The sequence below is a fragment of the Apteryx mantelli genome, chromosome 4 (assembly GCF_036417845.1).
Source record: "Apteryx mantelli isolate bAptMan1 chromosome 4, bAptMan1.hap1, whole genome shotgun sequence".
Lineage (NCBI taxonomy): Eukaryota > Metazoa > Chordata > Aves > Apterygiformes > Apterygidae > Apteryx > Apteryx mantelli.
The window spans coordinates 58,819,513-58,834,329 of NC_089981.1; the positions used below are offsets into that span (position 1 = coordinate 58,819,513).

Consider the following 14,817-nt stretch of genomic DNA (forward strand, 5'->3'; position numbering starts at 1 on the left):
ACCCAAACTGATCTACCTGAAAGCAGAGCTCTAACTCTTTGTTACTGGTTAACTCAGAAGAATGAGACAACAAAATAAGCCACTTTTGTGAGGCCATGGCTCCTTATGAACAGTCATGATATTGGCATTTGAACAAAGTCTATATGATTCTGATAATCTTCCTCAATTTCCTTTTAGAAAAGTTAGTTAATTTGTCTTGACTCCCACAATTGTTAAAGAACACTATATAATCATTATCATAATCCTGAGTCCACTACATTACCTCTAATGGGGCATGCTTTTAAATATATACACATATATAGCTCTTACTGATAGAAATTTGATAACCAGCCTGAGTCTATTTTTAAGTTCATTTTACAGCTGAGTGGGGCTGAATGAAAAAAGCAATGGGCAACGATGCCCAGTGTTTCAAAATCAGTCTCTTTACGCTGGTTTAATTCAAACAGGTTACTTTGATTCTGGCTAGGAGACTACTTTTTCATTTTCTGGGTAATAACACTTTCACATTGGTTAACATAGATTGAGGTGAATCAACTACAGATGTTTAGTACACATAATAATAATACACATCATTATACTGAAGACAGACTGAAAAAGAATGAAAAATATTCATCTGTATGTTGTGTGTCCTTTATAACTGTGGTGTTTTAAGGCCTGGTCAAGAACAGAGATGGCGCTGGTCAGGCTGGTGAATGCCCTTCTCAGTAACTGTGGACTTTCACAAATGCTTTTTATCTTAAAACTACAGTTTCATCTCAATATAGCGAACACATGAATATGTTTAAAAAGCCCACTCTGGGAATGGCAGTTTTACGCGTTGCATGGCCACGATGTAGGCAGTGAGGTAGTCTTTCATAATATCATGCAGAATGCTTAAGTGCACAGCTGGTCAATTATGCCAGCTGTATAATGTTGCACAGCCAGAAATCTCCAAAATTATCTTAAAGGGAAAGTCTGCGATTGGTGGTGGTGGGGGGGGCTTAAACTGGCAAACACCACAAACCTGCATAAGCAAACGTGCACCAACAGTAATTTTCCACTTGCTATTGTTCTTGCTTCTGATGAGGGGTAAATGTGCAGATTTTAGAGGTTGAGATCTCCTGGGTTTGTAAACCACAGCTCTGACTTTCTTAGGGTTTTCTTTTTTTCTTTTTCTTTTTTTCCTTCCTCTTCGGTAAAATAGAAAGAGCGTGCCCTACACTGGCAAAACTACTAGTTGCTGGAAAGGAACAGAGAACAAAATGATGAGAAACATGCATGCAGTCAGACTTAGAAAGCAGGATTGGGATTAGATTGATCTTGGGATGGATGTTTAAGGAATGGCTGCCATTCTGTATGGTTCTTGTGAGAAGATATTTTGCCTCTGCTGTGTAGTCATAGAGGAAAAAAAATGGCTGCAGGGTAGCACCAGAAAAACCACTTCTACAGATGCCAAAGATTTAGTCTTGTAAGGAAGCCTGACTGAAAAGATAGACATTACAGTATGGTAGAGAGTTCAGTGTGCTTGAACTCTGTCACATCAGATTTGTTTCAAAACACATTACAAGGCCAGTGTTTTCCAAGAACTTCCTTGAGGGTTCAATTGAAGTGGAAAAGGGTTTCTGAATTGAAGTGATATCCTCCTTTTCTAGCAATGGGAGTAGGGGAAAAGAGGGGGTGAGGAGGGAGAGATTTATAAGCATTTTTCACATTATTTTATATTTTAATTTTCTAAGATATGTAATTCCTGTTTGAATAGAGGTGCCATTTCTTCATTTCATCTATGGTACATTTTATCTGTCCAGTAGAGATCCAAAATATGTAGGAAAAATTCTGCTGGCTTTGGTTATGTTATATATCTGGCATAAACTTCCTTTTGGATAAAGCTCTTCTTGGACTAAAGAATGGATTTATCTGAAGAAATGCCGTGTACAGATTCTAACATAAAGCCAAGATTTGATTAGTAGAGGTTTATAGTATTTGGCTTTTAGCTCTAATATTAGCTCTGATCCTTGTATCACTTTGGTCTGGGATTTTGTGTGTGTGTGTGGGGGGAGGTTCTTTTACACCTCTCTCTTCAATAGCTGCATATCAACTGGTATTTCAGAGATAGCTTGTGGCATAGAGTAATCTTCAGCTTGTCAGTGACTTACCCTGGCACATGTTTTGAAGTGCAGCCTGAACCCCTCTCACAGTTGAAGCTAAATGGGTTAGAGTTGGAACACCTAGTAATTATTAGAAATGGCAATTAATATCTTGAATGTTTTCAGGGGAAAGGTGGAGGGGAATCCATGTTACCTTGTCAGTTCAATAGGACTCAGTGGAAAAGCAAATCGGCACATTTCACTAAAATTGGAGTTCCTATTAATTTTACTGGTGCAAAATCAGTGTCTGCAAATCCCTCCATCCCCAAATATGTTTCAAATCTGATCAAACTTAGGTTATAAAATCAGTCCAAGGGGGGCTATTCCAGAATGTGCTTTGCAGGTACATGGCTTAGCTGGTAACATTTTCCTACCTCTCTCCATGTGGACTTCTTGATGATGAACTTTCCCCGGCTACTTCTGATCCCATTCCAGGGATATTTTAAACAGAAAGATTGATCAAATGAACCTATTTTAACAAGACTTTTATTGAAAACATACACAAAGGCAACATGTTATTTAGCTTCTGAATGTACATATTAGAGAATATTAGAGAATATTAGAGAAGAATTTTTTAAGAAAAAGAGAAATACAACTGACACATGCTGCAGTTTACATTACTAAGGCATTTAGGCTTAAGAGCAGGTTGTACTGTGTGTGTCTGTGTATGTAGATATATATACACATACACAAAAACACATACACAGGTAATCCGATTTGAAACTGTACAGTGCTGTGCAATTTATTTTATGCTTTTTTGTATTTTTTTCTTTTTCCCCCACACTAAATAAAGCTTTTATCCAAATGGTAGAAGTTGTTCACAGAACAGCAGTAATAATCTACTCTTCAAGAGTTTGCTTACAATTACAATACTAATGATGCACCAAAAAACCCCCAAAAAACAAACAAAAAAAACAGATCTTCATGGGAAAGTTCTTTCTTACTAAAACGAGGCTCAAGTAAGAAAAACACTAGTTTGCAAAGGCACAGTGGAGACAGGTTTTAATGCATTAAATACAACATGAATCATTCACAAAAAACAAGTTTAGTGTTTCTGGGAACTTTTGTAAATACAACACAGTTGGTCACACAAAAATGTTTCTGTTGATTTGTCTTGGCAACTCGGATACATCAACAGTGTAACAGCATAACAGCTTTGTTCCCATCTGACAGAAAATAATGGCAGTTCTGCAAGGCAAACATTAAACCTGACTGTATGTATTTATTAATTCCACAGTGTTTTGACAGATTATAGGGGATGCAACTTAAAGGATGCTGACACGCTCACTGAGGGCTTTCATTTCTGTTTCCTCTAGCTTGGTGTTTTCATTATGGTTAGCACTTGGACTGATAAGGTGTGCTGGGTACTGCAATCCGTGTTCTCCTGAATACTGTTCCCATCGGGAGTCATCGCTTTCATGGGTGATGTAACGTTCCCCTATTTTACATTCGAGTTCCCTTAAATCTAACCAGGTTTGATAGTCCTGAAATAAAATAACAGTATTAGTTTTAACATTTCTAAAATAAATGACATTCCCTTCTACTCCCAGTGATATGAAAAGTACTATCAGCTTGGCTGATAATCTAAATGTCATGCCTTTCTAGTACTGCAAAATAGAAAAATCATGTAATTAATAAAATATGAAATTTGTCTATAGAGACAGGTATCATCTTTAGAAGATTGTTTGATAAATTAATTTTGTTGAACTGTCATTAAGTGTAATATGGAGGTGTTATAGGTGGTTTTGTAGAATGTATTGGTAGTCTATGGATTTTTATGACTTCTAAATGAGGCATGGGTGGTTTAAAAAAAAAAAAAAAAAAAAGCTGTTTCCTACTAGCCAGGAGATGAATAAGAAAGAAGAAACATCCTTCTCTAAATCATACATTTATATTCTAATAATCTATATCAGATAGTCAAGACAGTTGCTCCATCTCAATATGATGGTGCCAGATATGAATTCAGCTTGTGCTAGAAGAAAAAATCTTTTCCATTCTTAAGCAAGTAGTAGTGTGCTCATACAGCTACACATCAAAGCTGCTTTGGAATTCTGTTTTGACAGTCAGCAGTAAGAGTGGAAACTGTGCTGGTTCTCACACTGTTTAGCCTGTAATGCCCTGCAGCTTCTGATCTGCCTGAAGTAGATCTCAAGTATAATAATCTTCTCTGCCTGTTCACACCCAAAATAACCATGAAACCATAGTTCTAATAAAGCCAATCCTAGTCCCATCCAGCCTAGCCTCTGCTCACAACCCTGTATTGAATTTTGTTTTTGCTCTTCCACCTTCTCATTCGTGAAATGAGTGAAAATGCTGGTCACCTAGCCAGAGCACCAGAACACCAGCACACTTTAAATGCACAAAAGCCTTCATCCTTGCTATCTCACATCCTTAGGCCCACCACCTACACAGAGATCCCCTCAGAAATCACCTCTACCTTGCACTGCCCTGCTCCACTGTTATCTTTCCTCAGCCCACGAGACTGGGCTCTTCTGGAAAGAGGAATCTTCCTGTCCATGGTGCTAGGGCTGCTGCTGTACTGCCTTGCCTTAGTTCACCTCCAGTCCCTATTGCACAAGGGATAAAAGTAGACATCTCTGCACGTGAGACAGCCAGCCTCCATGCTGCAGGCCTTAGCCCAGCTTACCTCTCTGGTCCCCAGTACCTCCAACAAATACATTCTGGTTGCCAGAGAATGAACATTTGAAGAGGAAAAAGCTAGAGAGTGTCAGAAAATCTGGGAGGAAGAAAGCAGGCCCAGTAGAAACATCACTGGGGGCAGTTTTCTAGCCCACTTCCTCCTATTCCAGCAGGTCTCCCTCTAGTCTGAGAAACAGTGATCCAATATTAAGCTACTGGAACAGGACGCAGCTCTCAGTTCAGGTAAAGATTCCTTTCAGATTGTGGACTGGATATTTGATTTGTGCCATGCATTACTTCCCTACATGCAAATGTGGATCCCTCAGGAGAGAAGTTATAATGATAACAATTAGTAAACATAAGCAACACAACTTGACTTTAATGTTGATGCAAGTAATATGTATACTCAGATTGACAAACTTTGGATATGTTACGGTTAAACTTACTAAATCAAGAAATCAGGCCATTCTGACTTGCAGTCAGATCAGAAAATACAATGATACCACTCTTGTAGATTAACAGTCCAAAATACAAGGTCTGTTTAGAAATAGACTTTTTCATGGCTGGATTTTAACAGAAAAACTGTTATCCAAAAGATATTTACAAAGGCTCCGCTGCAAATAATTGCTAAAAGGACAGAAATAAATTATTCATGTCCACCTTAAAAATTAGTGGAAATATTTCATGTCTTTTCAACAATTAAAAAATGCAGTTCAATGACCACTGGCCTTGGTTACCCTTTAGACATGTTTAAAAAAAAAAAATCACATAATGTCATGGTTCATAACTAGGCTTTTTTTTTTTTTTTAATCTTCTCATTTGAGTAGGAGTTAATAGCTAAGAATAACTGCTGGTGTTGGACAACTGGAAAAAAGATTATTTGGGAGTATTTAGACACTGTAATTAGGAGTGGTGGAGTGTGTGCAGGAAAGATGAGTGTTGAAGCTGATGTCTTAACTATTTGGAGCTTGAGCTATGTGTAAAATTCTCACAGGTTAAGAAGAGTGAATGATAAAAATGCTGAGATAGAAGCTTAAATACTCATAGACTTAAGACTAAAAATGGATACAACGAGCTGCCCCTTAATACCACGCCCACTGCTCTCTTGAGCAGGTCTGATCAGGGGCCCGAGACCCCCCCCGGCCGCCCCCCGGGCGCCCCCACCCGCAGCCGCAGCCCCACCGCAGCCCAGCCCGGGGCCGCCAGTCGCTGCCCCGCGGCGCCGCAGCGGTGCCGGCTCCAGCCCCGCCACGGCCCGGCCCCTGCCCGGCCACGGGCCCCCCGGCCCCGGCCCCAGGGAGGTGCCCGGCGCTGGCGCTGCCCCGGCTGCCCCCGGCCTGCCCGGCTGCCTCGGGGCGGGGGGACGGGCCCTGGCGGCCAGGCCCGGCCCGGCACCGCCGCAGCCCCCGCCGGCACCGCCGCCCCGGGCACGGGGAGCCCCCGGCCCCCGCGGAGCCCTGGCAGGTCCTGCATGCCCCCCTGATTTGTTTTTCATGATCCTGAGTTATATAATTAAAGGAAGAACTATCCTAATACCACTCACTGCATTGATTCCATTTTCTGTCTTCAACTTGCAGTGATTTGGCTGCTGCCACTATAAAAAAATTCAATAGATAAGGAGTAGAAGACAGTGGCTGCTGGCTCCTCAAAATATCATAACATTTCAATTTTCAGTTGAAGGCTTCAACTGAAAGAGGCTAATATATTTTCCTGGAAAGCATACCACTTCGCTAGTTCTTTCTGATGACTGTGAAGTGGCAGTCCATTGATTAGCTTTAATAATAAGTGAATCAGAGTAGAATTCAGACAATGAGAAATTATAAGTCAAATGACTGCAAAGTTTTTTTTGTTTGTTTGTTTTTATGAGAACATAACATAGTCTCAGTGAACAAATGAGATGCTAAAATATTTTTGTAGGGTATTTTGAAAACATGAGATAAGTTTAGTATTGGAATCCGGTACTTCAAAAGTTAATTAGAATCTATAGGTAAATTGGTGAAGGAGGATGAAGTTCTCAGCAGCTGAAAACATCATCAGGCTTGTAGATTTACTTCAATTCTACTGTGCTTAAAGACAAAAAGATGTTTTATATATGTTTAGAGCCTAAATACAGAGGAAAAAGCATGGAATTTGTAGCAATACCTGTAACCACGGATGGCTCAATGTTTTGTCCACACTGTAGCGCTTTCTCATTTTCACTTGCAACAAATTATTTATGAGATCAATAGCTGAAAAGAAATAATATTGGAAAATGTCAGCTAAAAAAATATACTTGTTTCAGTTACAACGTACAGATAAAAATATGAAAACTGCAGTCGGAAAAAGAGGACAATTGTCAATCCAGGTTTTTTTAGAAACTGCAGTAAATGCAGATCTCCCTGAGGGTACCCATGCACCCATTCCTCATGGGACTACAACTCTTTTACTCAACAGTGCCTGCTGGCTAGTATATCCTGGACCTCTTTGTGGTCATTTGCAGGCATGCAGTGAACACTGGAGACAATTCTCACTCAGCTCACTCACAAATAAAAAAAGTAGGTGAGGACTACAATATCCCTTGGGTACCACAGCAGTATACAGTAATACATATGTATATGTATATATTTCTTTGAGATTGTCAGCTTCCCAGATACTGAGTGGAGAAATCAGGGTTTGTAAGTAAAGTTTGCAACGCTGCTCTTCTGAACTGAGCATTGCCTCTACCTGCTAGTCAGCAGTCTGGTGTTTCATAAATGCTGGAGGGCTACTTTGGCTACTTTATAAATTACTGAATGGTTATGTTTTTGAAGCAGATCAGTGATGCACAGAGGTTATAGTAATGTGTGCTGTGGTGCCTGAAGGGAAGAGGCTCACCAGTCAATGACCAGTGCAGTTCATTGAGTGACCCATTTGCAAAAAATCTTTGGGATGAGATTTCTGAGCTTTGAATGCACCTACAAAAGCTATCAAAAAAAAAAAAAAAAAAAAAAACCCAACAAAATAACAGACAAGAAACATATAAGGTTATAATGAAAGGTTAAACTCTCTTCTAGGTGGTGCTTAAAGTTCAACCTATGCTCTGGAGAATCTTCTTGTTATATAATAATTGACAGGTCACAAGAAATTACAGTATCATTGTAACTTTGCCGTTTTATCACAATATACCTTGGCTTGTATACTGTCCAAAATATGCTGGTTTATATCTCTGCTTCTTTCCCTGTATCATGGTGAGTGGGCAAGATTGTCTTGCAAGTAACATGGAAACAGGGGGCATTAATTGTCAACTGTAGGACCACATGGGTTCATTGAGGAAAACTTGTTCTGGGATCTGCAAGACTGATGTTGCTGCCAGCTAAATAATAAATAATAACCATGCCTTAAGAGCAGGAGGGAGGACAAGATTCTTTAAACTGGGAAATCTATGACATCATTGCATTTTATGCAGCAAAACAGAAAAGCTTTTCTCTTTTTGAAACAGTCTTCCCACCCTCCACCTGCCACCCTCATTTGCCAAATAGACTTTTTTGTGTGTTTCTGTTCTGGGGGTAGATTGCTTGTACCTCCTGAGAGCCTGACATGCCAGTTCATGCAGCTAGTGTGGAGGCAACTGCACTGTGGTCTGGGTGTAGCCCCGGCTATGGCTCTGAGTACAGTGTCCAGGAAAATGGGAATGTATGTGGCAATCTGTCTGGACATCTGCAGTAAGTCTGGCATACAGAACTATCCTTAGCAACAATGGACTATCATTAAAGTAGCCCTGACTTCCTGAATTTTATCTTGGAAATCAAAGCAACTGTGGAAATGAGATAGAACAAATCTCAGGGCTTTTGACAAAGAAGGGATTGCCAGAGGTTCTGAAACACACTTTTCTGGAGCAGATGGCCCTAATCTTACTTTCTCTGTTGTGGACAAACAGATTTTTAGCCACTGGTTCTTTTAGTATAAGGTATAATTCATGCTAAATTCTCTAACTCATGTTTATTTTGTTCACGCTCAAAATGTCTGTGAAGTGGATATGGAATCATAAAGCCAGTGAAAAGCCAATAGACACCATGGATAGATGACAGCACACCAAAAGCTCATTGGCTTCCCAACACAGAAGGGTTAATTTCCCCCCCCCCCCCCCCTTATTGGTAAAGGAAGTTCTTGAGCTACAAAGAAGAGACAGGAAAGCTAGTCAGTCATATTCATGGTTCAAATTTATGGGTGGTTGTTTCTGTCTTGTCTTGCATTCAGAGTTTAGATGGCCAACTGGATTGTAATGTTGCTGTGATGAAGTTCGGAAAGTGATACCCTTTCTTCATTTAGAAGGTCTAGTTATAGAATGACTTCTCACAGAACCTGGGATAAAGTAATGGTGGTTGTTTTTATTTGATGCTTGGAAGAGGAGAACATGGTCCTTACCCATGGCAGTAAGCTTAGGAATCAGCCAATATCAGTATATTCTGCAACATTCTCATCCTACCCTTAAATTCTGCATAAGTTATGGCAAGACTTTAGTCTGTCTTTTGCTAAGAGGGCCACTGCTGAATGTGAATTTAATAGGGATTGCATTAAATCTAGTATCTTCAGTTTTATAAGAGATCATTGTTCATCAGTTTCTATGAATCTCAGTTTGGCAAATGTGTCAAGGAGTTGATGAAGCGTTGATTGTCCTGGGAATGGATTTTTAGTGGAAAATTGTCCAGATATAAATACACGTTGCCTAAGATTTGCCTCCACTACTGCCAAGCTCCTATTGAATATTCTTGCTGCCATAGAGTTTCCAAAAGACAGAATTAATATCTCTGTTATGCATCTGAAGTACTTCTGTCCAACACACTGGAAGCAGATATGGCCATGATCCTGTGTTTGAGAAGTTAAGTGATGGATTTATACATAGTTATTCAGCCCCTCCAGGTTAGAACAGGATGAAGACGCACTTGCCCCTTTTTCTTCCCTTCAGAATAATGAAATATGAGATGTAATAATATATTTCTCTATATTCTTGGGAGATATTGTCAATGGCATGTTGAACAGACCAGAAGGACATTTGCTAGATGAGAGATGGCACACGAAGAAGGATAAGGAAGGAAACTAAGAGGATGGTAAAAAGGCAACTTCACAGGGTGGTAAGGACTGTCAGTACTGACCAAGCATTTGTTCTTGGGAATGTCTGAGGCTGTCTGGTGAATGTGACACAAACAAGTGAAGGGCTCATCTGAACTTATTGGTTATCAAGCTGCATGTAGCAGAGCTTCAGGGAGTTGTTTGTTCCATGCTGTAATGCTTTGATGAAGCATTTTGACTTTCTGGCAAAAAGGTATCTGGTCAAGGAATACCTTGTGATGGATCGCAAGGCTCTTCTAAACTTTGAGTGTAGCATGTTTCACAAATTTTCTTAGTGAAGATTTCACCTCTTTTGAAAGGCAGGACAGCCTGTGGCCTGTACTTCGTAAGAGATGTTAGACTGAGCTTCCTGATAGATTTTTTTTTTTTTTAAGAGTGTTTTTAGTGTCCTTAGTAAAAATAGAGAGTTCCTGAAGTGTCATGAAAATCATTTGCCATCAAGATGAATGCCAGGATGACAGCTAAGCTTTGAAAATGAGAGGGAGAGAGGCCTTTAAGAGGCATACGACAATGCTTCAGGATCTCCCTGGTATATGCATACCAGCCCACAGAGCTGTCTGCCTTTTTCTGGATGGAATGGCATCAAGCAAGGCATTAAAGTTGTTAACATTACTAGAAGAGGTGGGTGTTCCTTAACAGAGGGGATGATTAGCTTAAGCCATTTTCATGGATTTGGATAGCTTATGCCAAATCTCTCTCATGGATGGCAGGGTAAATATCTCTGTTAGTGACTCTGGAGAGAAAGGCAGTGACATCAGCAGCACTTGCAGGAGAAGGCCAGCTTAGACTTGATGAAGGCATCTACTGCCTTCAGGGAATTGGGCCATCAAGCCATTCATAATGATCCAATATTACTGGAGACAGTGTTTCAGGTTTCTTCTTTCCTCCCTTTCCAAGACAGTGAAACTGAGAGGGTTACCTTGAGCTCCAGCCCCAGTTTACACAGATGATCTGCTTGTTTCACCACTGGAATATTGCTGTTTCTGTAAAAAGTTTTGAATATCACTTGCCTCCTAACAATAAATGAGGACAAATTCAAATGTGACTACTGTGAGGATTTAGGGCCCCAACTCCATTAATTTCAGTACTCTAAATTTTCATATGTAGCTGAAGAATGAGATCAAACATGAGTTCAGGCTGCAGAATAGCATTTGCTATTTGTACCCTCAAGGCACACGTAATTGTACAATCTAAGCAAAGCCCCCTTCTCAAGCACAAAAGTTCCGAGTCAAGATCCTGGTGATATGTACTGGCAACAAGAGCGCTGTGTAATGGAAAGCAGAAGCAAAGGAGTTCAATGCATACAGGTTTAGTAGCTGAAACTGAAGGATTAAAGGATTTTCTTAGGAATCTAAGATATTCTGTCAATGAGAAAATTTGGAGCTTAACTGGTGTTAAATAAAGTACAGAGGTTCTGACCCTGATAGGGTCATGGGATTATTTAAAGGAAACGAGGAAAGATCCTGGCTGTTCTGTCTTTTATATCTTACACAAAAAAGAGTGCTGTGCTGATAACCACTGACTAAAATAATTTGGTCTAACTACAGTGCATGTAAGTTGCATGAACTGTAAGATTCATGCTGACTTGATTTCAGAATTAAAAAGAATATATATATATGTATGTATGTATATAATTAATGGTTTGAAAATTACTCTTCAGGTTGCACTGCTAAAAAACACTGGAGATAAAAACTGGAAAGGTATTAACATTTAGTTTAGAAATTCAATTCAAATCTGACTCAGGGGACCAAAGTCAGAACATAAAATTTTCTATCTAGGAAGAGGAAGAAGTTTTGAGAAACTAATTTAGAACATCTGCACTATATTTTAAAAGTAAATATTATGAATTTTCACTGGAGACTGATCTTTTTTTTAGTCAGATTTTAAAGTTATCCTTGTCAGATATTTTAGGAGTTCTATAAAGGTTGACCATACACCTCTATGTATATAATATACAACATTATATACAGTAATTAATAAACGTATAGAGTTAAGAAAGTCCATCTACGATCTGCACATCTCTTAGCAGAATCCCGTAGGAATTGTCATGGAAGCAAAACGTATGCAAGTTCCAAGTGTTACTGCTTTTCCAAACACATTTATGAGCTTGTGTTTACTTCCTGTGATTAAGGATAGCAAAAACAGACACCTGAGGGCCTTACCAAGTTCTGTGAGTTGCAGACTTTGCTAAAGAGCATAAATTAGTCAACAGTTCCTCCTGACTTCCAGATAGCACAGCTGCTGGTCATTTAAATAGATGATCATTCAGTGGAATCCCCAATGGGGAGATTCAAATGCAACCTTAAAAAGCTATATAGCCCCTTGATTTTAGGAAAAAATGCTTTTTATTTGCATTGTACTAGAAAGAACCTCCTGACTCAGGAGGTTTATGTTTCTAAACTGTTTAATGGTATTTTATTATGGCAAATAATTAATTGTAATAAAGATAGTAACAGGCTACACACAAGGATCAAATTAACACATGATAATTACAGTCTTTATAGGAATGATTGGTTTAACTCAGTCAGGATGTAATCCACACATTAACACAGAAGTTTGCAAAATGTTTGTAAAACCTATTATGTACTACTTCATTTAGTCCTACCAAATAAGCTTTTGCCTTTCACAGGTTATAAAGAAGAAATCACCCTAAGAATATTAAGAAAAGAAGTGCTAAATTAACAATAAATTCACACTTGGTCTGGAACTTTTAAAGAACACCTGTAATATCACGTACTCTTATAGCTGTCACTTGTAAAAATTTAAACTGATGCCGTCAATGTAAAACTTATGACTTAGGCACTAGATTCTTCCAAGTATGGCTTTGTTGGTCAGTGGTATGATTTCTACGCACACACACACACACACACACACAAAAGCTCTAGTGTACATGCAGTGAGTTTGGCAAAAAATATCTTTGGCTGGCAGAGTTTATTGGAGTCAGCTGTACTATTAAAATAAATCTGTGGCAAGCAGAAGTAGCAGCTCTACAAGAGAGGTTTTCTAATACTGTTCCATACTAGCAAACATACCTAAGTATGGCCAAGACCTTAGTTTAAAGAGCTAGTTAAAGATTTACTGGGATGGAGAGCATCTTTGAGCTATAACATGTACTTGACCTCCTCGTACTTAATGTTCATTCATGTGACTTTCTCATTAATGCGTGAAACAGAGTTTCTATTCACATTATGCTGAAACAAGTCTATAAAAATACTGGCTTGAAAGCAGCTGCACTATTTATTCCTGACAGTGTAACAGGCACACCATGATAAAATTTAACACATGGAAGAAATTGCATAGTTTCCTCCCAAATTACTTAATCTGGAAGATGGTATGAAGCACCTAATCAACACTGAGCACACCACAGAGTTTAACAGGGTAGCAGTAATAGCTCTGTTGGTAGCTGATGCAGAAAAAAATCAACAAAAAATTTGTGCATACAATGATTTATGAAAATTCTGTAACAGAAAGAAGCATACACTGAATATGCTAAAGCATGATATAGCATAATTTAGGCCCATGCAGCTCAAAAGAATTGCCACCACAGTGAAGATACGTTGGGTAAAATATACTAATAAGCACAGGGACAAAATCCTTCAGGGAATTTTGACTTTATAATTAGCAGCTTTTTTTTTTTCTTTTGTAAGCTGTAGCTAAGTCAGAATAAATCAGAATAAAGCTTTTCAGATCATGCAAATTTGGTGGACTGAGAGGTCAAAGTTGGGATAAAAAAGACAGTTGAATACAGACTCCACGTTTAACAGATGTGAAATTTACAGCTATAAATAGGAGAGAATTCTGCAAGTAGATTCCCCTGTATTAATATCTAGAAAAATTCTCCAGTGAAGTCTGAATTAACCTTATCATATGAATATTGTAGGAATTCAGTGTATTCAGAAATGGAAACTGGCTTGACAATAATTGAAGACAGAGAGGCTATAATGGTAGATTGGACAGGGGAATGTTTAATGACTGTGACAAAATCTGTTTTTATACAAAAATATTACCAAATACTACTAAAAGAAAATATCTCTCCACAATAATGTTTTATAATTTTATTTAGACGTACAAACATGTGCTCGGCTTTTGGGAGTATTCTTACAAAAGAGAGAGAGAGAGATTGTTGGAAAAAGAGGCAGGGAAAGTGCAGCTGTTTGCTTATAAAAAAATTCTTTGGTGAGATTCTAGGCAGACTCAGTTTTTGGAGGCCTGCAACTTAGAGTTCCTTCACTCTCACTTATGAGTTTCTCCACTCTCACTTATGAGTTTCTCTCCACCCCGATTATAATGTTACATTAATCAAGTTATATCCCTGAAGGCACAGCATAGATTACTGTTGTATTAGGTATATAAAACAACTAATTATTCGCAGTTAAAAAAACACCTTGGATGTTTTATCATCATCCCTATATGTACATCTCTTGAAAAATTTGTATTCCAAACTTTTTGTAGCTCCTCCTCTTTAAAATACTTTTATTTTATCGCTATTACTTGCACTGTTGTAATAGCTAATGCTTCAACCCAAGGTCAGTTTCCATTACGCTCTATACTGTAGAAAAGACATATAAAAAAAGATGGCCCTGACCTGAAGATCGTAATACTCAAAATGAAAAAGGAAGTGGTTGTAACTAAGAAATTATGTGGCGATGACAGTATAACACAGCACTATACACACAGCAGGTGCTTATCAATTGTTCTGTTTTTATATTAAGCATCTTATCAGAATATCTTAATGGATGGAAGTGAGGGAGACACAGAGTGATATTATGGCCACTTACATAGACCTCCTTTTGTGCATCACAACTGAAATGGAAGAAATCATAGAAATGCCTGTTGGAAACTCAACAAACAAGGGATGAATATATTGCTGTCTTAATGGGGGTGGAGGTCAGAATTCTCTCTGGAGGATTCTGTGAGATATATATACATATAGTGGAAAAACCTTGAACTATAAAGATGAGTAACT

At 38.7% G+C, this 14,817-nt stretch overlaps 1 protein-coding gene across 3 annotated transcripts in view; it reads right to left on the reverse strand.

Moving 5' to 3' along the window:
• Positions 1-2,592: 2,592 nt before the first annotated feature.
• Positions 2,593-14,817, reverse strand: part of PRKD1 (protein kinase D1) — a 156,857-nt gene continuing 144,632 nt past the window's right edge. For all 3 annotated transcript variants that reach the window (XM_013940461.2, XM_013940463.2, XM_013940460.2), the window contains 2 exons: positions 6,906-6,991; positions 2,593-3,607 (listed from right to left, as the gene is read on the reverse strand). In XM_013940461.2, coding sequence (XP_013795915.2) covers positions 3,389-3,607; positions 6,906-6,991 — 305 coding nt within the window. In that variant the 3' untranslated portion in view covers positions 2,593-3,388. The remainder of the gene's footprint in view (positions 3,608-6,905; positions 6,992-14,817) is intronic.